Source organism: Dendrobates tinctorius, unplaced genomic scaffold (genome assembly GCF_039654945.1).
Source record: "Dendrobates tinctorius isolate UK_male_01 unplaced genomic scaffold, ASM3965494v1 ptg000177l, whole genome shotgun sequence".
NCBI lineage: Eukaryota > Metazoa > Chordata > Amphibia > Anura > Dendrobatidae > Dendrobates > Dendrobates tinctorius.
The window spans coordinates 19,832,145-19,856,533 of record NW_027361844.1 but is presented as its reverse complement, the minus strand read 5'-3'; the positions used below and the strand labels follow the sequence as shown (position 1 = coordinate 19,856,533).

Sequence of the window (24,389 nt, the reverse complement as noted above, 5' to 3'; positions counted from 1 at the left end):
GGAGCGAGTGCCATTTGACTTTTTTGGATGGAATTGAGATCGGACGCCATGTCGCATTTGGAGAGCCCCTGATGTGCCTAAACAGTGGAAACCCCCCACAAGTGACCCCATTTTCGAAACTAGACCCCCCAAGGAGCTTATCTAGATGTGTGTTGAGCACTTTGAACCCCCAAGTGCTTCACAGAAGTTTATAACGTAGAGCCATGAAAATAAAAAAATCTTTTTTTTCCACAAAAATGATCTGTTTGCCCACAAATTTTTATTTTCACAAGGGTAACAGGAGAAATAGGACCCCAAAAGTCGTGTTGCAATTTGTCCTGAGTACGCTGATACCCCATATGGGGGGAGGATCCACTGTTTGGGTACATGGCAGAGCTCAGAAGGGAAGGAGCGCAGTTTTGGAATGCAGACTTTGATGGAATGTTCTACGGGCGTCATGTTGCGTTTGCAGAGCCTTTGATGTGCCAAAACAGTAGAAAACCCCCACAAGTGGCCCCATTTTGGAAACTAGACCCCCCATGGAGCTTATCTAGATGTGTGGTGAGCACTCTGAACCCCCAAGTGCTTCACAGAAGTTTATGATGCCCGGGCGTGAAAATAAAAAAATCATATTTTTTTTCCAAAAAAAGGGTCTTCAATGAGCTATAATTTTTCCATATTTCGGCCGACAGAGTCATGTGCAGGCTTGATTTTTGCGGGAAGAGCTGACATTTTTATTGGTACCATTTTCGGGCACATAACGCTTTTTGATCACTTTCTATTCTGATTTTTCTGTTCATTTTTTGAAGGAACAAAAACCAGCAATTTAGGAATGTTTTTTTTTTCCCCCTCTGTTCCGCATGTGGTAAAATTAGTATGGCAGCTTTATTCTTCGGGTCACTACGATTAAAGCGATACCGCATTTATATCGTTTTTTATGTTTTCGTGTTTTTTACACAATAAAAACTTTTATAGAAAAAATATTTTTGCATCACTTTATTCTGCGAGCTATAACTGTTTAATTTTTTCACTGGTGATGCTGTATGGCATCTCGTTTTTTGCGTGACAAGATGATGGTTTCAGCGGTACCATGTTTATTTATATTCGTGTTTTTGATCACATGTTATTGCACTTTTTCCAAGCGGTATGATGATACTGCTTGGAAAAAATATAATTTGCTACTTTTTTGTGTTTTTTTAATGGCGTTCACTGAAGGGGTTAACTAGGGTGACACTTTTATAGATGGGATATTTACGGACGTGGCGATACCAAACGTGTATTTTTTTGTTTATTTTATTTTTTTTACATAAAAATGTGTAATTTTTAGGGGATTTTTAGGGAATATTTTACATTATTTTTTAATAATTTTTTTTACATATTTTTTTTTAAAATGTTTTTTTTTTACCTTGTCCCTTTATGGGACTTTCACTTTCACTTTAGGTATAATACATTACAATGCTCCAGCATTGTAGTGCATTATACTTATGCTGAAAGCTGCTGACACACATGTTCTCACCAGCTCTCCGTAGGTAAATGGTTGTCATGACACCTCCGGGTCATCATGGCACAGGTCATGCCCCGCGATTACATCGCAGGGACGCCGACCTGAGGCAGAGGGAGCCCCCTACCCTCTGCCTCCCCCTCTGAACACTGCGATCACGCTCAATCGCAGCAGTGAGGGGGTTAACAGCCAGGGGCGGCAGTGGCACCGCTCCTAGCTGTCAGTGCAGAAGCTCAGCCACTGCAGCTCTGAGCTCCTGCACTGATCGCGCAAGGAGAAGCTCAAATTTCAGCTTCTCCTGCTCATCACTGCTGTGTTTGGTCTGTCAGACTGACCGACCAATCACAGCGCTGTGGGTGCAGGGACCGAGCAGCCGTGGGTTCTTCTAAGCAGCTGCCTAGCACTCTAAGGCCGGGGTCACACTAACCGACGCAAAATACGGTCAGTATTTTACATGCGTAATACGGATGAATGGCCCCTAAACAGTGCTCCGTAGGTCATCCGTAATCAAGGTGTGGTCGCGTATTTTGCGCATGTAAGCATCCGTATGTAATCCGTATGGCATCCGTATGGTGAGATTTTCTCGCAGGCTTGCAAAATGGACATATAATGGAGCCCTATGACAGGGTTTATAACAGAAACCAAAGAATAGATATAGACACATAGAATACATATATATATATATATATGTATTCTATGTGTCTATATCTATTCTTTTGTTTCTTTATTAAAACTGTCAGTGTGAGTTTACTGTATAGCGCACTGAATTGCCGGCTTTGCTAAAAGACACCTGGTGTGTATTGCTCGCAGGTCACACGTGTGTTCCGTGTGTAATCCGTATTTTTTGGGCACCCATAGACTTGCATTGGCGTACTATGGCCGTAGTACGCTGACAATCGCAGCATGCTGCGATTGGCACGGACCGTAGAATACGGATGAGAAATATACAGCTGGTGCGAGGGACCCCATAGAGAATCATTGGTCCGTGCCTAATGCGTGCTTTTAGCGCCTCTCACTTGGCCGTATTCCTCGCCAGTGTAACCCCGGCCTTAAAATAAAAATGGTGTAGGACCATAAAACAGGAGAAAGCTATAAGAAAGAAGATAATAAAGCATTTAAGGTATCCTTTCCTCAGTTCGAAATGTAATTAAGAATTGGCAGTTAACAAGAACAGTGGAGGTCAAGAAAAGTTCTGGAAGACCAAGCAAAATTTCAGTGACAGCTGCTTGTAAGATTGCTAGAGAGGCAAATCAGAACCCACACTTGACTGCAAAAGACCAGCAGACAGATTTAGCAGACTCTAGAGTTGTCGTACATTGTTCTACTGTTCAGAGACACCTTCACAAATATGGCCTTCATGGAAGAGACATCAGAAGAAAACCTTTCCTGCATCCTCACCATAAAATTCAGTGTCAGAAGTATGCAAGAAAAACAGCTAAACAAGCCTGATGCATTTTATGAGCAAATTCTGTGGACCGATAAGGTTAAAATAGAACTATGATCAAAGGTATGTGTGGAAAATAAGGGGCACAGAATTTCAGGAAAAGTACATCTCGCCAAACATTAAGCATGGAGGTGGATCAATTATGCTTTGAGGTTGTGTTGCAGCCAATGGTACAGGGAACATTTCACGAATAGAGGGAAGAATGGATTCAATGAGATTTCAACAAATTCTTGATACAAACATAACAGCATCTGTAAAAAACCTGAAGTTGAAAAGAGGATGACTTCTATAAATGGATAATGATCCTAAACACAAGTCGAATTCCACAATAGATTAAATCAAAAGGCACACTCTGAAGGTTTTACAATGGCCCTCACAGTCCCCTGATCTGAACATCATTGAAAATTTGTGACTAGATCTCAAAATAGCAGTACATTCAAGATGACTGAGTAATCTACAGAACTGGAATAATTTTCCAAGGAAGAATGGATGAAAATTCCTCATACAAGAATTGAAAGACTCTTGTCTGGTTACAAAAAGCATTTAAAAGCTGTGATACTTGCAAAAGGGGGTGTTAAACATGCAGGGTGCCCAAACTTTTGCATTGGCCAATTTTCCTTTTTGTAATTTTTAAAAAGTAAAAACTTACAAAACTTATTTTTGTGCCTTAAGTACCAAGGAAATGTGTCAAAGACCAGCACTGATATTACCGCCATATGGTGACATACAGTGGTAGATACCGGTCCTGTAGGACATATAGAGATCACAGTACAGGTACAGATAGTGACTTACAGCCGGCATTCTTTCTGGTGGAGTAATTAATTTTTCCCGTCTTTTCCATTGCGCTCAGACTAATATGTCGACTTCTCCAGCCAGGACTCGTCTGCAGACATTACAGCAGAAACAGATCTGACTTCTCACATTTCCAGCACCTTTCACATGTAGAATCATAAAATCCTAGCATGTTAGAGTTGGAAGGGACCTTCAGGGTCATGGTGTCCAACCCCCTGCTAAATGCAGGATTTACTAAATCATCCCAGACAGATGTCTGTCCAGCCTCTGTTTGCAGACTTCCACTGAAAGAGAATTCACCACCTCTCGTGGCTGAGCCACTGTTGTCGTATGTGCTGCTATTACTGCACCTGCTGTGTGGTTCAAAAACAGAGCTCCTCTTACTGCCCCACATAGTAATGCCACCACTGTACCCCTTACAATGTAATAATGCTTCCTTTGTGTTCTCCAGATGGTAAAATAGCCCCCTAGTAAATATTAGTTTCCTGTGTATGTGCCCTCCAAATTTTGTCCCTTGAAAGTAATAATAATTCATGTGCAGCTTTGATTAACACAATACTGAGTGCCCCTATAGCAATAATGTTTAAGTGCCCACTTAACATTTAATAATGTCCACTGAGTTCCCCATGTACAAGTCCCCTATGCACAGTATGACAGGCCCACAGCTCCCCTATACACAGTATGATGATCCCACAGCTCCCCTATAAACAGTATGATGATCCCACAGCTCCCCTATACATAGTATGATGATCCCACAGCTCCCCTATAAACAGTATGCTGGGCCCACAGCTCCCCTATACACAGTATGATGATCCCACAGCTCAACTATACACAGTATGATGATCCCACAGCTCCCCTATACACAGCATGATGGACCCATAACTCCCCTATACACAGTATGATGATCCCACAGCTCCCCTATAAACAGTATGATGATCCCACAGCTCCCCTCTACACAGTATGATGATCCCACAGCTCCCCTCTACACAGTATGATGATCCCACAGCTCCCTTATACAAAGTATGATGTCCCCCAAGGTTCCCCTATACATATAATGATGTCCCCACTGCTCCTCCAATACATAGTATAATAGTTAATAGCGTTCTGACACCATGCAGCGCCCGCACTGAGAGCCCTTCTGTAGGGAGGAAATTACCTTTATTCCTCCCGGCAGCCTTGCTTTTCCAGTCATAGGGGTTGCTTGCACTGGCACGGTTTCAGTCACCGCTCTGCGAATAGCGAGTGGCGGCTGTAACCTCACCCCGACACTGACTGACAGCCGGCTCAGCACCGTCTGCCACCCAGTAGTTACCCGACTGGTGCTCCTATAAATACTAATGCTTCGTAAGTGCCCACACGGCAGGGGGTTGTGTGATGACTTTCAACTTCTTCCAAATATCTTTTATTGAGTGAAGTGGTCTTAGTGGTCTTAGGGTCTCAAGATGGCAGGTGCACCCCATCATGATTTTGCAGTCTGTAGTCTTAGAGTGACTGCAGACAATTATCCCAAGCCTTTAATAACTTTATAATAATAGCTTATTTTGAAATTATTAAATAGAATGCAGCTCGTGGTTACTGTATTGTTATACTTGTTAGGGGGGCAGACAGACGGATGTATTTCTCGTGCGAGGATTAGATTGCAATCCTCGGACTGACCGTCAGGTCTCCATGCCTGAGTGTGACAGCTGCATAGTAATCCATCACGTTCATTTCAGGAGCAGTACCAGCCAGTCCGAGGATTGCGATGTGATCCTCGCATGAGTTATACGGCCGTCTATCTGTGCCCTTATACTAATACTTATCCTTGTTATGCTAATACTTAAATATTACCCTATTAGTAAAGTATTAACCTGTATTGTTATGCTTGTTATACTAATATTTATAAAAGACCAAGCTCACAAGTATAAAAAGCCCCCTACCCCACCTCCCCGTCCCACACCCCAACAGCCCATCCTCTCACATGCTCCCCTCAGTGCTCTGTCCGCCCTCCCCCACAATATCCCCATCCTCTCACATTTACTGTGCACGCCAATACAATTACAGCAGCGTAGCTCCTGGTGGGCCCCCTCAGAGCGCGGGGCCCGGGGCCACCGCCCCCTCTGCCCCCCCCTGGTAGCTACGCTACTGAGTTACAGGGACCAAAGTACAAACTCATTTTCATAAATTAAAATAACATATACATGTATTATATTAATTTCTAATTTTTGTTCTAAAGAATATTTCTAGTGGATCTTCACCGTAAGCGCACACATTGTCCAAGATATTATTTAAAGATGTGTTATGGGACATAATGAAGTGTATCTAACATGTCCAAATTTATCAATTTTCTAATTAACAGCTGTGATGAAGGCCACCTTGGGAAAAACTGCGAGTGTGCAGCAGGAAGTGCTATAGCCCAAGAGCTGGAACAGAACTGTAGAAAAGATAACGGCTCGGCTTTGTGCTCCGGTGCTGGGGAGTGCATATGTGGGCAATGTTTCTGTCACATAAATGAGGACCCTGACAAACAAATACAGGGCACCCACTGTGAGTGTAACAACTGGAGCTGTGAAATGAACAATGATAAGCTGTGCTCAGGAGAAGGTGAGTTCCTGAAAACAGCTGCTGTAAAGTAGTTGTGCTTAGTAAGCATAGCACTGCCACCTCATGGTATGTCAGGGAACTTCACACATCATATTTAACAACCAACTTAGTGTCAATAGAGGTGTCTACAGCAGGGGATATTATGAACTAAAGAAAAAAGCATTACTTACCCTTGATTGCCATGCATCTCAAGCACTACCGCTCTGGATGTCTTTACCAGTGCTGGGATGAAGTTGTGTCCATCATTCACCGTAAAAGCTGCAGCCAAACACTGGCCTCATTGTACACATGCACATTTTATAACATTCTCAACATTTCTGGTCCCTTAGAGAGTTAACATAGACTGCTCAAAAAAATAAAGGGAACACTAAAATACCACATCCTAGATATCTCTGAATGAAATATTCCAGTTGCAAATTTTTATTTATTGCATAGCGGAATGTGTTCAGAACAATCAAACATAACAATTATCAACGTAAATCAAACTGAATATCCCATGGAGGTCTGGATTTGGAATGATACTCAAAATCAAAGTGGAAAATCAAATTACAAGCTGATCTAACTTCAGTGGAAATGCCTCATGACAAGGAAAAGATGCTCAGTAGTGTGTGTGGCCTCCACGTGCCTGTATGACCTCCCTACAACGCCTGGGCATGCTCCTGGTGTGGCGGTGGTTGGTCTCCTGAGGGATCTCCTCCCAGACCTGGACTAAAGCAACCGCCAACTACTGGACAGTCTGTGGTGCAACGTGAGGTTGGTAGATGGAGCGAGACATGAGGTCCCAGATGTGCTCAATCGGATTCAGGTCCGGGGAATGGGCGGGCCAGTTCATAGCTTCAATGCCTTCATCTAGCAGGAACTGCTGACACACTCCATCCACATGAGGTCTGGCATTGTCCTACATTAGGAGGAACCCAGGGCCAACCGCGCCAGCATATGGTCTCACAAGGGGTCTGAGGATCTAATCTCGGTACCTGATGGCAGTCAGGCTACCTCTGGTGAGCACATGGAGGGCTGAACAGCTCTCCAAAGAAATGCCACCCAACACCATTACTGACCCACTGCCAAACCGCTCATGCTGAAGGATGTTGCAGGCAGCAGATCGCTCTCCACGGTATCTCCAGACTCTGTCACGTCTGTCACATGTGCTCAGTGTGAACCTGCTTTCATCTGTGAAGAGCACAGGGCGTCAGTGGCGAATTTGCCAATCCAGGTGTTGTAGCAAATGCCAAGCATCCTGCACGGTGTTGGGCTGTGAGCACAACCCCCATCTGTGGACATCGGGCACTCAGACCATCGTCATGGAGTCGGTTTCTAACCATTTATGCAGACACATGCACATTTGTGGCCTGGTGGAGGTCATTTTGCATGGCTGTGGTAGTGCTCCTCCTGTTCCTCCTTGCACAAAGGCTAAGGTAGCGGTCCTGCTGCTGGGTTGTTGCCCTCCTACGGCCCCCTCCACGTCTCCTGGGGTACTAACCTGTCTTCTGGTAGTGCCTCTGGACACTACACTAACAGACACAGCAAACGTTCTTGCCACAGCTCGCATTGATGTGCCATCCTGGATGAGCTGCACTACCTGAGCCACTTGTGTGGGTTGTAGAGTCCGTCTCATGCTACCACGAGTGTGAAAGCACAACCAACATTCAAAAGTGACCAAAACATCAGCCAGAAAGCATTGGTACTGAGATGTGGTCTGTGGTCCCCACATGCAGAACCACTCCTTTATTGACTGTGTCTTGATAATTGCCATTACTTTCCATCTGTTGTCTATTCCATTTGCACAATAGCATGTTAAATTGATTGTCAATCAGTGTTGCTTCCAAAGTGGACAGTTTGATTTCACAGAAGTTTGATTTACTTATATTCTGTTGTTTAAGTGTTCCCTTTATTTTTTTGAGCAGTGTAGTTTGTGAGATGGAGAATATGAACAGAATCATGCTTCTTATAGTGCAGAGCAGAGAAGCCATCTGGGCCTGAATTTAATTACGCTTTAGTTGATGAATAGCTGTTTCTGTTTCTGAAGAGGTGATGGCCTGATTTAGGACATCAAATATGTTGGAGTGGAGCACTGGGAGGGAATCAGAGTTACGGAAAGATTCTATTTTTTTGTATGTTGTCCAAGGAAGGATCGTTGTATAGCTGTTCAAGTTGCTCTTGGAAGAATCGGTTGATCTGTTGCAGGTTGGACGTAAAGCCTGTGTCGGTAGGTAGCCGTATTGGGGTATGTGGTACAGGGAGGAATTTGCGGCGTCGGGCAAGGTTGAAGTTGCTTTTATAATTAAGGGCATAGAAGCGCTGTTGGGACCAACAGTGGGATCAGTCTGTGTTTTCAGAGAGACAAAAATCGAGTTCAAAACATGCGTATGTAAGGTCTCGACATGGAGAGGGGGAGAGCAAGCTCTTCATCTGGGACTCTAAAACTGATACTTAGCTGTTCTAGCAAGTCATCCTTTTTTCTTGCGAGAAGCTTCTTGAATGCAGAAGCCTCTTAGTGCTGTTTTATGAGCTTCCCAAAGAGAAAATGGTGAAGTAGCTGTCTGCTGATTCAAAGAGAAATTCTGGATAGGAGAGCAAGTAGAAGACTTCAGTTGATTGAACGAGGATGTGGGCGTAGTGAGGAGCAGGTCAGCTGGATTGGGGAATGATCTGACCAAAGGAGTAAAGAGGATGGAAATGTTTGTTGTGTTAGGTATGAACACTGAGTGAGTGATTATATGTTTTATTCTAGTATAGACTAAATGACGTGGAGAAAAAGAAATATAATCTTTGACCGAAGGGTGCATCTCTCTCCATAAGTCTACCCACTGATAGTGGGAAAGGTGTTTGTTGAGGGAGACCAAGTCTGCTGAGAATGGAGTTGATGAGGGAGTTAAGGGTCTGTAGACTTATCAAGCTTAGGATTGAGTATACATTTTGAGTTACCGTAAAGCAATGTGGTGTTTTGAACATGTTTAGAGACTAGGTCAAGCAGATGGGAGGGAAAGGTAGATTGGTGGGTGTAGGGAACAAAACTCACCAGTTCATCTGAAATGGTGCCCATCACCATTAGGTAGAAGCCATCTTTGTCAGCCTTTGTCCCATTTTTTTAAAACAAATGGCTACGCATTTGGTTTTATTTGAAGCATTGGCGGTATAGAAAATTGGGTAAGAGTGGGACATGAACATTGAGTATGATGTTTTAGAGGAATGTGTCTCTTGAAGGCAGATCACATCTGCTTGTAAAGATCTATAGTAGAGGAAAGCTTTAGTACGTTTGTGCGGGGAGTTAATGCCCGCACATTGTGTAATAGAATGGTTAGTGGCATGGTGCAGAAGATATATGGGTCGCTTATGAAGGCTCCATCTGTGGTATATAATTGGAATTGGAAGTCCAAGTTTGGGAACGGTAAGTTGTTATAGGTCCTCTCGGGCAAGAAAGGGGGTTGAAGTTTGGGCTAAGTAGAACATCTGAACAAAGGTAAGCGGCATAAATGAAATATAGAAAACAAAGGGTGGCAGTAGGGCCGTGACAGGTAATGTAGATGGCTGAGCTCAGTGTGCAATAACATTGGAAGTTCATGTAGGTTTGTTAGGAGCAACGCAATCGAATTTATAGTAGCTATACTGAGGTTCTTGAAAGGGGTTGGGATGGGTTGCGTTAGTTTTAACAGGTAAGTAACCTGCAATCACTTGTAGAGCAAACCAGATTAACTATAGAAATGACAAATATCAGTTTAACTGTAACAACCCTGCCGGCTTCACTACATGGCCTCCCATCCCCTCAGCTTACTCATCAATCTGGGCCATGCTGTGAGTTCTGTCTGCTGCCGGCTCTGTGCTGGATGCCTCTTGTCTCCTGCCTGCTCTGTGCATGTTTCCTGGCTGCGTGCATAGGGGGGTGGTGCTGGCTCTTCCTGGTTCTTATAAAATCAGTGTGCACCTGCCTATGGTTTCCCCAGCCAATTACCAAGAGGCCTCTGGTATTTAAGGCAGTTCCACCCGGTGGAAGCTGCCTGAGCAACACCTTTACACAGTTTGTGTCTTACTGCTGAGTTGCCAGGTCCTGTCCCGTATTTCGCCCTTTCTGGGGGCATGATTCACTGACCTGTATGTGTACATGTCCGTTCCTCCCTCCAGGAGGCAGAATATCCTGGTCTCTGTGTCTTTGTTTCTGTGCCTTGTCTCGTACCTTTCCCTGTCTGAACTCCATCCTATACCTGTGTCTGTTGTATCCCAGTCTGCGGCCTGTCCTTCCCTGCTCTGTATACCCTTGTGTTTACTCCCTCCATCTTGCTGCTACTACAGTTCCACTCCGTTCTGCTTTGCTCCACTCCTGCTGCTGCAGAACCTCTTGCTGCAGCTCCTCTCCGCATATCTGCGGTTGAGCTCTGCTCCCCTCCTGTGGCTCCTGCTGCTGCAGAATCTTTTCCTGCAGCTCCTCTCCGCATACCTTGCGGTTCCGCTTTGCTCTGCACCTGCTGCTGCAGAACCTCTTGCTGCAGCTCCTCTCCGCATATCTGTGGTTCTGTTCTGCTCCTCTCCTGTGGCTCCTGCTGCAGAACCTCTTGCTGCTGCTCCTCTCCGCATACCTTGTGGTTCCACTTTGCTCTGCTCCTGCTGCAGAACCACTTGCTGAAGCACCTCTCAGCATACCTGCGGTTCCGCTCTGCTCCCCTTCTGTCGCTCTTGCTGCAGAACCTCTTGCTGCAGACTGCAGCTCCTCTCCGCAGCCTTGCAGTTCTACACTGCTCCACTCCTTGTGGTTCTTCTCTACTCCGCAACCCTTCGGTTCTGCTCTGCTTCCGTCCCGTATCTTGTGGATCCTTGTCCTACCCGTCTGTACTGGTTCCTAGTCAGTACCGGCTTCTCCAGTGTGAACAGGTCCCAACCTGTTCCCTCATACCTGTCTATATTCCCATCCTTCCCGAACCATTTCCTGCACCTCCCGTGTAAACAGCTCCCCACCTGTTCCCTCATACTACTTGTACCCGTCCGTGTGCCCACCTGCCAATGTCTCAGCCGTGCCCGCCTGCCAGTGTCTCAGTCGTGCCCGCCTGGCAGTGTCTCAGCCGTGCCCGCCTGCCAGTCTCAGCCGTTTCCACCTGCCAGTGTCTCAGCCGTGCCCGCCTACCCACCAGAGTACCAGCTGTGCTCCCTACCTGTCCGCCAATCATGCCCACTACCAAGCAGAGTACCAGCTGTGCTCCCTGCCTGTCCGCCAGTTGAGCCCGCTCCTGTCCTAGCGTTCCGTCCCACAGTGGGATCAGCAGCCACAGCCAGAGACCACCCTGGAGTGATACCTAACAGCTACCTGCCGCACAAGTCTGACCTCCCCATCAGAGGCTCCAGTGAACACCAAGGTAGCTGCTTAGTCACACCCCATCCAGGGTAGTCTGTTTTCTGGCAGAGTGGGGCCACACCCCCAAGCTCACGTCAGCCAGTCAGGGCGTGTGCGTAACATTAACAGAGGAACTGAGTGATGAATAGCACCCCAGTACCAAAGTATGTAGCAGTTAGGTAAAGTTATGAACGGGTGAGCGGGGTTAGGCAGTCTGGGAGCTGGATGGCTTTGATTTCCCCGATTGATGGGGATTAAAGTGGACCGGCGCAGAGCTTACACAAGTGTGTGGGGCTCGCTTGACTTCTGGTCATGCTCCGCATTCTAACAAATTAGATTTGTTTAGCAAATCAGACTATGTAGAGAGAGCCAAGACTTAGGAGCCCCATACCAAAGAAACATTAGCCCATAGTACAATGTGACATAAAATAATCATTTTTATGGACAGTACGATGCCTCAGTGGTTAGAACTGTTGCTTTGTAACGCTGGGGTCCTGAATTCAAATCTCACCAAGGACAACACCTACAGGGAGTTTATATGTTCTCCCCATATTTGTGTGTTGGTTTCCTTCAGGTACTCCAGTTTCTTCCCACATTCCAAAGATAAACAGACATTGCTGTAAGTACACAGGAGAAACTCCTACATTCCGAGACACAACAAGGAGGACCAGAATGCCTGCACCCCCTTCTTCAAGCATGTAGCAGTATGCACCAAAAACAAACTGTTTTCTGGAAATATCCTTACTGGATTCAATTTTTTGCACTTTATTGGATAAAAATATTGAATACATTTGTTGAGTGTTTTAGTTTATATGCTACATAAGTGAGTAAAATAAATAAAATGTCTTTAGAGTCACTCAACTCAAACTTACAATGTCGCTTGCAGAATTCACATTTTCACCCCAGTCCTAATAACACAAGAAAGCCTACATGTAAAACAGTCAGTTTAGATTGTACTGGTTTCTTTTTATTTTACAGGAACCTGTAACTGTGGTACTTGCTCTTGCTTTGATGGCTTTGATGGGCCTGGATGTCAGTGCAAAAAATCTACAATTAACTGCATGAAAAATGGAGCCATATGCAGCGGTCGCGGGAAGTGTGAATGCAATAGATGCCTCTGCGACCCAGGTTATGTAGAGCCAGACTGCAAGACGTGTCCCGGATGCCCTTCCCCGTGCCGACGTTTTGGGTAATTATGTTGCATTACTGCATTTTAGATCATTTTCATTGTTTGTGTGCATATTTCCTTAAATCTATAGTTGTCCTCCCTCAATTTATGGAAATTCTTTTCAGCCTTTATGTAGTATATACTTGTCTCTAAGAAACAAATGTTATAGATACCATTATACCATTATGGCCGAGCAGTAATGACCACCTTACTCCGCCATGTTTCCCAGAAACAGATATTCCATAAGTAAGAAAATGCAGATTACAATTTCTAATATATTTGCCTCCATATCAATAGGAGATTTTATTTGTACTTATATTGCCCTCTCATTGGTATGACCCATGAAAATAATTCAGATAAAATAGTGACAGGTTCTGGCTGGTTGTGCCGAAAAACACCTTTGTTCTCATGTACACCATTCATTTTTTAACACAATCTGCATTATATCAAGAACACAGCTGGGTCCATTGGCACCATGTATACGGAACACTAAACCACAATTAGTAATGTGACTAACTGTAAAGATCAGAACATATGCTTTCATGTTTCAAGGAGAAATACATCTGAAACTCTAAGTTGGAAGGAATGCAATATTACGTGAGGACATTGCGTTACGAGGAATTATCTAGCACAATATTATCAAAATCATTCTCTGTACAAGAAGGTGGAACTCCAGTAAAGGGCGGCTTCTCATGTTATGTGTACATATGCTTTTTTTCCCTAATGGCCATGATTTTCTAAAATTGTAGGAAAAACAAGTCAATTTTGCTGCAGTTTTTCCTGCGGCAACATCTTAACCCATCATTAGGCTTGAATCAAACATGCAATTTTTTAATCCGTTTCTGGTGCAGTTTTTAGAGCCAAAGTCAAACTTAATTCCAAGAGGAAGAAAATATATTAGTCTTATATTTTATAGATTCACCCTTTGGCTCCAGAAATAGCATCAAAACTGCACCAAAGACCCCATGTGTGAAGACAGGCACAACTTCTATGAGAGACAGAGTACTCGAGAAATGGAGAAAATGCAGTACTCGACAGCGGCCAGTAAAAAATGCACTGGGCTACTGTGTTACCCTCCACACATTGTTTGCTACCAGCTGCTAATGGAGCAGATTTCGAACTCCCATCAATTACATATTGTTGACCTATCCTAGGATTATGTCATTGTTTATTCCCAGAGAACCTCTTTAAAAAAGGGTCCTGACAAAAGGTAGCCTGAGAGAAGTCTATAGAGACTGCTGCAATGTGCTTGTGTTGTGATGTGCATTTTGGGTTACTTTGTGCTTTATCTTGCACTGTCTGTGTCCCCTTAGTGCTGAGGTTTGATGAACTGGTGGATTGCCATGCACAATGGCACCATCAAATTTATCAAATTTAGTACCACAGCGTTGTTGGAAAGGGGCACAGGGAATCTTTGCATGGCAGTGTTTGTCAGGCTGCATTGACTACCTGGAATACCTTTCTTTGATCTCGGTTTATCCAATCTAAGACTGTCAAAAGTCTTGATGTCGGAAAATTGATGGGGTGCTTGAAGCTGTCAACTTATGTTCTGACAGAGACTAAGAGTATGAAAAGTTGCAGAATGGCACTATTTTTTAAGTGTCTAATAGTGTGTGCTTTGCATCATATCAGTCCATGAGTGAAGCCAACTCTTCCAGTTTTGTGGGCTGTGTGAGACCTTCAGCTCTCTTGGAAGTCACGGTGAGGTCAGAGTTGACCTGTTTTGGTCCTGAGAGCAAAATTCATGAACATTGTGAGACACAGGCTACCTTGAGGATTTTATGTGTTCCGGTCCTGTAAGCAAGTGAGCCATCTGACTGCTGGGGCAAAATCTGAGATTACTGTAAGTAAAAGTGCAGATGAAGAAGAAGCCCGCTTCTGTAAAGTGAAGGTACAGCAGGTCTGCCGCATATTGCAAGGTGAAGCTAATCTGTGATCATCATGGCCTGATAACATTGACCTCATATAGCTACAACTACTGTTGATTCGTATGCTTTCTGACTATTCTTCAAGGAGAACTCCATAGTTACCTCTTAAGGCTTATTCAGCTATTCAGATGTCCATGCCATTCGGTCCATGCAGTGGCCACTACTGCATGGACTGGTCGTGACTCTCCCGACCCAAGTGTAACATTCATATATTTCTATGAAACTGTCACATTCGGGTGGGAAGCGTGTGGCCAGTCTGTGCATGGTGGTTTGATCTCGGACCGATTTGCACAGATGTCTGAATAAGCCCTTACATGTCTATAAATGATAATATCAAACAGGCTGTAAGAAATCTGGAAGATATATAGCAAGTTCTTCTTGTATTATTACTGTTGGGATAGCTTTTAATTAGTATAAAGTCGATTATAAAAAAAAATCTTTACCTTAAAGGGTATAAGAATCCAAACGTTTAATGAAGTTTATGTATTTGCGCAGGCTTGCTATATTCAAGATCACATAACTTAAAAGCTTACCTTTCCCATGCTATAGGCCCTGTGTTGAATGTCATATTAAAGGAGGGAAGAATTTTGAGAACTGCATAGGTATTTGTTCTGGAGCCAGAGTCACACCAGTGGAGGATGTCACCGAACATCCAATCTGCAAAGAGAAAGATTCTGACAACTGTTGGATGCAGTATTACTTACAGGAGGAGAACGGTAGAAACAACTTCTCCATACGGTATACTTTAAAAAGAGGTAAGCAATAAGTTCTGAAGACTGTATATCACAGAATTGCAGAACTAGTCATTCCCTTACTGTATTTTATGTTGTTATTGTAATTGCTTCTCATAGCAGAGGTTTCTGTTACTAATAAAGGCTTGTAGTGGTTTAAATAGAGATGTTTAGAGTTAGAGTTTTTTAGAAGACAACATACATGGTAGTTACTGACTTTACAGGAAGAAACTGGCTTGCACAGAGGTACAGTTGTAGACCATGATGAGATGGCACCTGACACACTTTACTTTGTATTTGTAGAACTTGTAGAAGTCTGCTGGCAATCTCCCCAGCTGCACTTCCATCCCTTTAGAACAGCCTCTGTGTATTTCACAATGCAGCACAGGAATGTCATGATCCAGGTTGGATATGACAGGTTTTGAATAAGTAACCTTTTTTTTTTCCTTTGAGCTGGTTGTTTAGAGTTGGTTTTGCCCCCGGTGGCCATTAGGGTTATTACACAGTGATGTCTTTCTAGTTTGCCCCCGGTGGTGGTGAGCGTTATTGCACGGGAATCTGTTATGAATGGGTCACCGAGGAGGAAAACTAAACAAGCTAAGTCACAGAAAACCAGAGAGGTTGGTAACTATGCAGATTGCAGACCCCTGATCCTAACCACACAACTAGCAGCAACCGTGGAGCGTTCCTACGATGAATCTAGACGCCTCGTCACAGCAAGAGGACTAAATAAGCCTAAAGCAAGAAAAGGGGAAAACTGCCCCAGAGCAGACCCCAAAGGAATAGACAGCCCCCACACATGTATTGACGGTGAAACAAAATGAAAACACAAACACAGACAGGAAAATAGGCTGAGCAAATGATGGGGCCCAAACTAACTAGGAAAGGACAGGAAAGGAAAGACACTGTATGCAATCTGCCCAAAAAAAACGTACAAAAATAATGTCCAACACTTCTGATAACAAAATTAACCCTGAAGTCACTAGATTTCTCCCACTATATCAGCACTCTGAAATATTCTGAGACACAGCAAAAAAGAGGCCAATCTAATAAGGGACAAAAAGCAAATTGGCAAATACAGATAAATAAGAGTGGAAATTCAGCACAGCCCCAGCCGGGGCTGGCTGACCACACAAAAAACTGAATAGACGAACAAAATCAAGTGTGAACATTAGCAGAAACACTTAGCTTGAGATGACTGGAACAGAGCTGAAAACGAAGACCTGAAAAGCCAGAAGGAATCACCAGCACCAGAATAGGGCGTCGGCTGTCTTAAATCCAGTCTGAGATTCCAGAGATCCAATCGTTATCCTCATCATCAGGTGGCAGATCTCTACTAATTAAATCAACCTCACTACCTCCTATTACCACCAGAGGGAGCCCGGAAGGAGAACTCACAACTGGTAGACCAGAAAATGAGTTCACAACAGGAATCTCTAACAGGTGTGAGACTCTGGCTCCTAACTATAAAGGTGTGTCAGGTGTTCTCACTCACTGTTGGTGATATTGGTGTTTTCCAACCATCCTTGGTGAAGGAAGGAACTTGAGAAGAGTCCCGGGCAGCTCAGTCAGTATCCTGGAGTGGCAGCTATGGTTTCAGCGAGGTCTTGCAAAGCTGGGAGGAGTGGCAGCTATGGTGTCAGCGAGGAGTTCTTGCAAAGCTTGGTGGAGTGGCAGCTATGGTGTCAGTGAGGAGTTCTTGCAAAGCTTGGTGGAGTGGCAGCTATTGTGAAAGCTGCACTCAGATGCTGGTCTCTGTTGCTGGAAGAGAGCTGCACTCAAATGCTGGACTCTGTTGCTGGAAAGCTGCACTCTGATGCTGGACTCTGTTGCTGTAAAGCTGCACTCAGATGCAGGACTCTTTTGCTGGAAAGCTGCACTCAGGTGTTGGATCCGGTTGGAGGAAAAGATGCACTCAGGTGTTGGACTCTGTTGCTTGGAGCATTAGCAACAGAGCAAAGCTAAGTGATGTTTCCTTGTTTGTCACTTTCCTCAATGTGTGGTTTAGTGCAGTGGTGGGATTAGTTTCTGCACCGTCCACTTCACTAGTTCAGGGCGAGCTAAGGATTTCAGGTATCCTGATCGGCGTCCGGTGCGGAACCGGCCTAGGGATCGTTAGGAGTGTAGAGACACTGACTCAGGGGAGTGCAGGAGGTCTCCACGTCCCCGTTCCCTATCGCAGGGCCACCATTGTAATTGTTTTCCTGGTTTTCCCCTTTATTCTGAAATTCGCCTGCTGGAGGCGGTGAATCTGGCTGCACGGTCTATTATTTAAATTCGCCCTGCTGGAGGCGGTGTATCCAGGGTCACGCGTGTCATATAAATTCGCCCTGCTGGAGGCGGTGTGTCCAGTCTCACGTGACCATGACAAGCAAAAACTCAAAGTACTTGTCAATGCCCCCCTCACAGACAGCTATCTTGTGCCCTGAAGTAGCTCTTACCAGACAATTACGCACTCTTGATGCCTACTCTCAGTTACAGCTTTATTCTCAGGAATCACCACTCAAACTCCTCTGCTGTAGCAATGTTCAAAGTTAGAAAAAATGCCTACATGCTCCCCTCTGCTGTGGCAAATCTTAGCTTTCAAGGAGGCTAATATTTGCCTCCACTTAGTAAGTTCAAGGAACAGAGAACCATTTAGCGATTAAGCAACTCTCTTAAAGAACACTAATGTTACCCATCGAAGAAGATGGAAATAACCTTTTCATAATTCCCAAAATTGTCAGTGTCAAAAATCAAAAACATCAATACAGTTGCAACATCGGACTCTGTTATGAATGAGTCACCGTAGGAGGCAAAAACAGAAATACTAGCTAAGTCCAGAAAACCAGAGAAGTTGGCAGCTATCGGATTGCAGACCCCTGAACCTAACAACAACAGCAAGCAGTAGCCGTGGGGGGTTCCTACGGTGCCCTAGACCCCTCGATCACAGCCGGAGAACTACATAGCCTAAAGACAGAAAGGGAAATCTAAACTGTCCCAGAGCAGACCCCAAAGCAATAGGCAGCCCCCAACATATAATGACGGTGAAGCAAGATGAAAAAACACTCACACAGAGAGAAAGATAGGCTGAGCAAATGATGGGGCCCAAGCTAACTAAATAGGACAGAATAGAAAAGCTGCTGTCTGCAATCCGCCAAAACCCTCTCAAAACAAGAGCCAACAGACTGATAGGGAAAAAAGCCCTGAAGACGCTAGGCTTCAAAAAGACTATATCAGTACTCAGGTATTTTCTGAAGACAGAGCAAAAGGAATTCAGCGCACCCAGCAGGGGAAGGCAGAAATCCAGAAAAACAAGGCAAAACAAAACCAAAACACAAATGCAAAAAGCAGAGCAGAAAACTTAGCTTTTGAGGAGCAGGAATCAGACTGGTCTCCTAGAATCCCTCAGAGAAATCACCCGCAAGGCAGAAGGGCGTCAGCTGCCTTATATCCAGTCAGCAATTCCAGTCACCCAGTCATCATCATTCTGCTCAGGTGCTTTGCAATCAGCCTCACTTCCTTCCTTCACCAGAAGAGGGAGTTCATCAGACCTCAATGGTGAAGGGGAAAATGAACTCACAACAGGACTCTTCCTACAAATCTCAGGTAATCCTCATCTGTTCATGAGGCAGTCAATACACTTAATATATGGAGGAAACTGTTCACATTAGATTGTTGGTATCCATCTTTAACTCTGTTTCTCCCAACAGTTGTGTGTTTCTCATGTTTATGTAGCAAGCAATCCTCATATCCACTGCCAGTGCCCTGCCGTACTAAATGAACAAATGACTATGGTGAAGCCCATTGAGTAACAAAAAGTATAAAAGATTAGTTACAAAAATTCAAAGTCTTCATTAGAAAATGCTTTTAACATCAACATTCAGTGGCAGGCTGATAACACAGACCAAACTTGTGTTTCATAACAGTCCTGTCACATGTAGCAAAGGAAGATGCTGTCTTTCCCCCACAGCAGTGTCAATAAAATGTGGTTTCTTTCTCCCCAAAACTCACTTCCTAAAGTGAAAAGATGGAAACAGCAGGAGGACCGAACACTGACATACTGTCATGCTCCTGGGTTCCCTTGACCCTGTGTTTTGTGGTTGACTTCTCTGTCCACTGAGCCACAGCAGACACACCCTTTCTCCTAGAGTTTAGGTCCTGATTTCTGGCAGCAGCCTGTTTAGCATAACACTGGTGTTTTCATTTGTCTGCCCTATCACTTTTGGATGCGACTTTATATTCTTTCCCCCTGCTGGCATTTCTTGCTGGTGATAGTCTCAATTTGATGTCTAGATATTCTGTTTTAGTTTAAAAACAGTCAGTGACATTTCAGCTAGGGTTTAACTCCTTGCTGTTTCTGCTCTTTACCATTCTCCTATTTTCTGTTCCTGTTTCAAAAGTAGGTGGCACAATATCTAACAGTACATATTTTACTCTTTATTTGTTATTCCATGGTTTGTTTTACTCACTCTGGGATCTTTCCTTTTTTTTAGCACACTTTCGCTTTACTAGGTAGTTTACACTCTGCTCTACCCTTCGATTCTTCAGAAGGAATGTGACATGCTCAACGGCCTTTTAGGCAGCATAGGTCTGAGTCGACATCTTCTAATATATGGTTGGGTTTTTTCAGCTCATGCAGGAACCAGTAAAGACTGTGGGGTCAGGATCCCTAGTCTGTACAGAATCTGGCAGGATCAGTTGCTGTTTTACCGATTTTACCAAGTGAGTTGCTACACTAGCATAAATCATACAAAGTCAGAAGTTACCTGCAATTTTAGGTTTGTCAAGGTAGGACTAGAAATATGAAACCCGCAGTGATGCTGAAACAGGAGATGCATTGCTGTGTACTAATGCAGATTTTTTCATTAACATTTTTTCAGATCATTCTCAATTTTTGCTTGAAAAACATTCACAGGCAACAAAAGGAATAACCTACAGTTTTTGTGTGCTTTTTTTTTCATTCATAGAATGCCCCGAAGCACCCAACATCTTTGCAATTGTGGGAGGTACCATTGCAGGTGTCATTTTAATTGGAGTCATCTGTCTTATCATATGGAAACTGATCACAGAAGTTAAGGATCGAAAAGAGTGGCAGCGCTTCGAGAAAGAAAAACAACACGTCAAATGGGACAAGGTAACCAAAAATGTTGTTGCTGTTAACGTTGCACAATAACCATAAGTCTGGATATGTAGATGCAGCCTGCTTGGTGTGAGGACCGCTTTAATAGAGAGGGAGACTGAGGTTTATTACATATTAAAATTTAACACGTTGTTGCCCTCCCCATGCTATTGGCTCCAGCTCCTAGATATAACTTAGGATAAAAACAAAAAGAGCATTAAGTCAATGAATAAACAGGAATAATACATGTAAATAATATGGGGTACTTAATTGACACTATTTTGATTAAAAAAAGTGTAAAAGTCATCCCACCACAACAAGGTGAACCCAATCAGGATAGTCCTATCTCTAGTATTAAACCTCTATGTGCCAACAAGCCTCAATAGACGGGGCAGTGTAGGACCCAGCCTGACTGTCTAAACACCTGCCATGATAATGCTATATTGACTAAATGTACAGCCCAAAAAGGGAGTGTCACACCAGGGGAATCAAACATGCGGCCCCTGAGGCTGCACCATGGTGCCTGCAGGCACCGTAGACCCCTTGACAATTGCAGCCTGGTTGAATGTGCGTCCTTGGATAACGGGACCAGGGTGGGGACATTACTACAAGAAGGGGACCAGGATGGGGCACTAATACAATGTGGGGACCAGGATGGGGAGATTACTACAAGATGGAGACAAGAATGGGACATTAATACAATGTGGGGAGCAGGATGGGGACATTACTCCAAGATTGGGACCAGGATGGAGATTTTATTAGAAGATGGGGACCACATAGGGAGATTACTATAAGATTGGGACCAGGATGAGGAGATTACCACAGGATGGGGACAAGGATTGGGCACATTACTACAAGATGTTTGCCAGAATTACTATGTGGTGCTAATTATCAGATAATATTACTGTATGTGGCCAATTGGTGGAAACAACATTGTAAAAACTTAAAAATAAAATCAAAGTAAAGCAGGAAAAATGTTACTAAAAACGCTGTTTTATATATAAACTGAAGTAAACCAAAAAGTGCATGTTTGTTTTCGCCTCATCCATTACGACCCTGACTATTATACTGTAGCCTAACCCATATGATGAATGCCATTTAAAAAAATAAACACACAAAAAACTTGAAATCACTAAAAATATTATTTTGTCCTGCAAAGAATGCGGCCCCCCCAGATTCATTTTTTTCAATGTACGGCCCATATATCCAGGAGCATCAGAATAAAACACTTTTATTTGAATCCAAGATGCCAAAAAGAAGTTGCAAGCTAGTTGTGGCTTGCATATTTAGAGCTGGTCTTGGCTGGTTGGCTGGTTATACATATTAGATGGATGTCGGCTGAACAATACTTTGGCCGATCGTTCGGCCGACAGCCTTCTCAGCTGACTCTCCCATACACAGGCATGTTCACTCACCTGACCAGTCCTCCATTCTCTTTGGTTGACACATTGACCGGTGACTTATCACAGGTAGAACAATGCTATCAGCAGTCTAATATTGGAAATGCGCAATCAACATCTCTCCCGACCATCAGCCGGCAGGTGCCCCTATACACATTAAACTGTCGGCCGAACCCGTTGATATTAGTCTCATGTGTATGGGGGCCTTAAGTCATGGCACGCAACCTAATACAAGTGAAAGCTAAAATACAATGAGAACTGATTGAGTGACATCGTGAATAAAGATGAGCGAATTTGCAAAAACAATATTCGAATCCGATGGTCCTTCTTCCCCTGCTGTATAGATTCTCCATATCCATGGTATTTTATAATATATTATATTATTTCTAATATATTGTGCCACTTTCATGCTATAATACTACTTTCTCTTTATTTAGAATGTGAATCCCATCTTTACTACTGCCACCACTACTGTGAAGAATCCGAACTTTGATGGCGAATGATCATGTATATAACAGCAAGCACAAGAGAATGCTTTATTGCCTTTTTGCTTTAAACATGTTTATACTTTTTACGTTGTTGATGTGTTTTTTTTTTTTATTTAAAGGACTTCTCCAGGAATAAAGAAAATTCCTAAATACCTTTAATTAGCAAGTCATTCATTTTGTCAAGTGAGGTAACCGCTGTAGTCTGTAAAAATTGCTGTTTGTTACACTGGCAGAGCATGTCCTCAGTGGATAGCACTGCAGCCTTGCATCGCTGGGGTCCTGAGTTCAAATCCCACCAAGGACAACATCTGCAAGGAGTTTGTATGTTCTCCCCGTTTTTATGTGGGTTTCCTCTGGGTTCTCCGATTTCCTCCAACACACCACAGGAAAACAAGGGAATCTAGATTGTGAGCCCCAATGGGGACAGTGATGATAATGTCTGGAAAATGCTGGGGAATTAATGGCGCTATAAAAAAAATAGAACATTAATGTGACAGTGGCCATGCGCATGTGCAGTAAGACGCTCCGCTGCTGTGACATTGACTTATGATTACCTTCCTAAACAAAAGGATCATGATTTGCTAATTAAAAGATATTTGAGGAATATATTCATAACTAGCTTGGCTCGTGCGAAATTTTCACACATTGGTTGTCGGGGGCGCAAGCAATTTCAGCAAAAGCAAGCTGGTCAAATGTAAATGTATTTTATGAGCTGATGAACACAGATAGGTTGTCAGGAAAAACCGCCAGGTGGGCACGTACCAGCGGTTTCAGCAGCCCTGACAGTGAGAGCCCGGAGCCTCTGACGGCCTGTGACAGCTGTACTTACAGTGTCTGGGAGCTGGGCAAGATGACAGCAATACAGCAGTGCTGGAGTGAGCAGGATGCCTGGTGGTGAGTGTACTAACAGGACCTGCAGGACGTGACCACAGGGAGTGGGGCTTAGTGTCCTGCTACTAAGAGATGAGAGTAGGATGTTACAGGGACCTTGGAGCAGAGGAGAGGGGAAAGGGGGCCATTGGACACCAGAGAAAGGACGGGGCAACAGAGGGAGACGAAATCCAAGACAATGCATTTCTAATGCAGTTATGCAGTTCAACTTTCATATTCCATGTTTGCAAGCTATGACGCTGAAGGGTGATGCCTTATTTGTTTGATTGCATATCTGGAGTAGTCATCAATAAATGTGAGAAAATATCTCTTCTTGCTAGAAGTTTGAACACTCATTGACATCTGTATGTATCAGATCCAGAGGCTGTGCAGATCTAGCGATGCTTATTTTAGGCAAGGATTTTCTGGACATTTTCCCTTTAAGACAGCTAGTGCACTTCATCATTTGATTACACTGGTTGATTTTAATACCACTTGCAAGTTGAGTTAGCTTCCTTACTGCTTCTGGGTCTCTGTGCCCAAGACATCTATGACATGCATGGATACAGTTTTTTTGTTCTAACTTTATGAACAGCATACAAATCTAGCAACTGAACACTCATAGACAGGAATGGAGTTGTTGCACCAAACATATTTCAGCAGGAAGTTTAGATACTGTCAGGATTCATAGAGAAAACCTGTATGTCCTGTTTTCCCCAGCCACACACAGTCATTGACAGCTCTGTGTGCATACAAACCCACACAGAAAAATGGTAATCACTGAGTGTGGGCAACCATTTTGCGGTAGTATGCAGCTTGGGCAATCCCATTGTCACGTGTGCCTGTCCTGTGTGACACAACCAGCAGGTTGGTAACTGAAACAACAAGACTATCACGTATACCTGTCCTGTGTGACATGACCGGCAGGTCGGTAACTGAAACAACAAGACAAAAGGGGGACAGTGGGGAAACAGTTACAACGGTGGGCCCTGCAATAGGGAACGGGGACGTGGAGACCTCCTGCACTCCCCTGAGGCAGTGTCCCTGAACACTCCTAACGTTCCCTATACAGGCTCTTCACCTG

At 43.9% G+C, this 24,389-nt stretch overlaps 1 protein-coding gene across 3 annotated transcripts in view; it reads left to right on the top strand.

The window, feature by feature from the left end:
• ITGB2 (integrin subunit beta 2) overlaps positions 1-23,053 on the top strand; it is a 192,872-nt gene extending 169,819 nt beyond the window's left edge. For all 3 annotated transcript variants that reach the window (XM_073551574.1, XM_073551575.1, XM_073551573.1), the window contains exons 12-16: positions 6,055-6,299; positions 12,598-12,808; positions 15,265-15,470; positions 20,396-20,562; positions 22,385-23,053. In XM_073551574.1, the coding sequence (XP_073407675.1) occupies positions 6,055-6,299; positions 12,598-12,808; positions 15,265-15,470; positions 20,396-20,562; positions 22,385-22,450 (895 nt within the window). In that variant the 3' untranslated portion in view covers positions 22,451-23,053. The remainder of the gene's footprint in view (positions 1-6,054; positions 6,300-12,597; positions 12,809-15,264; positions 15,471-20,395; positions 20,563-22,384) is intronic.
• Positions 23,054-24,389: the final 1,336 nt, after the last annotated feature.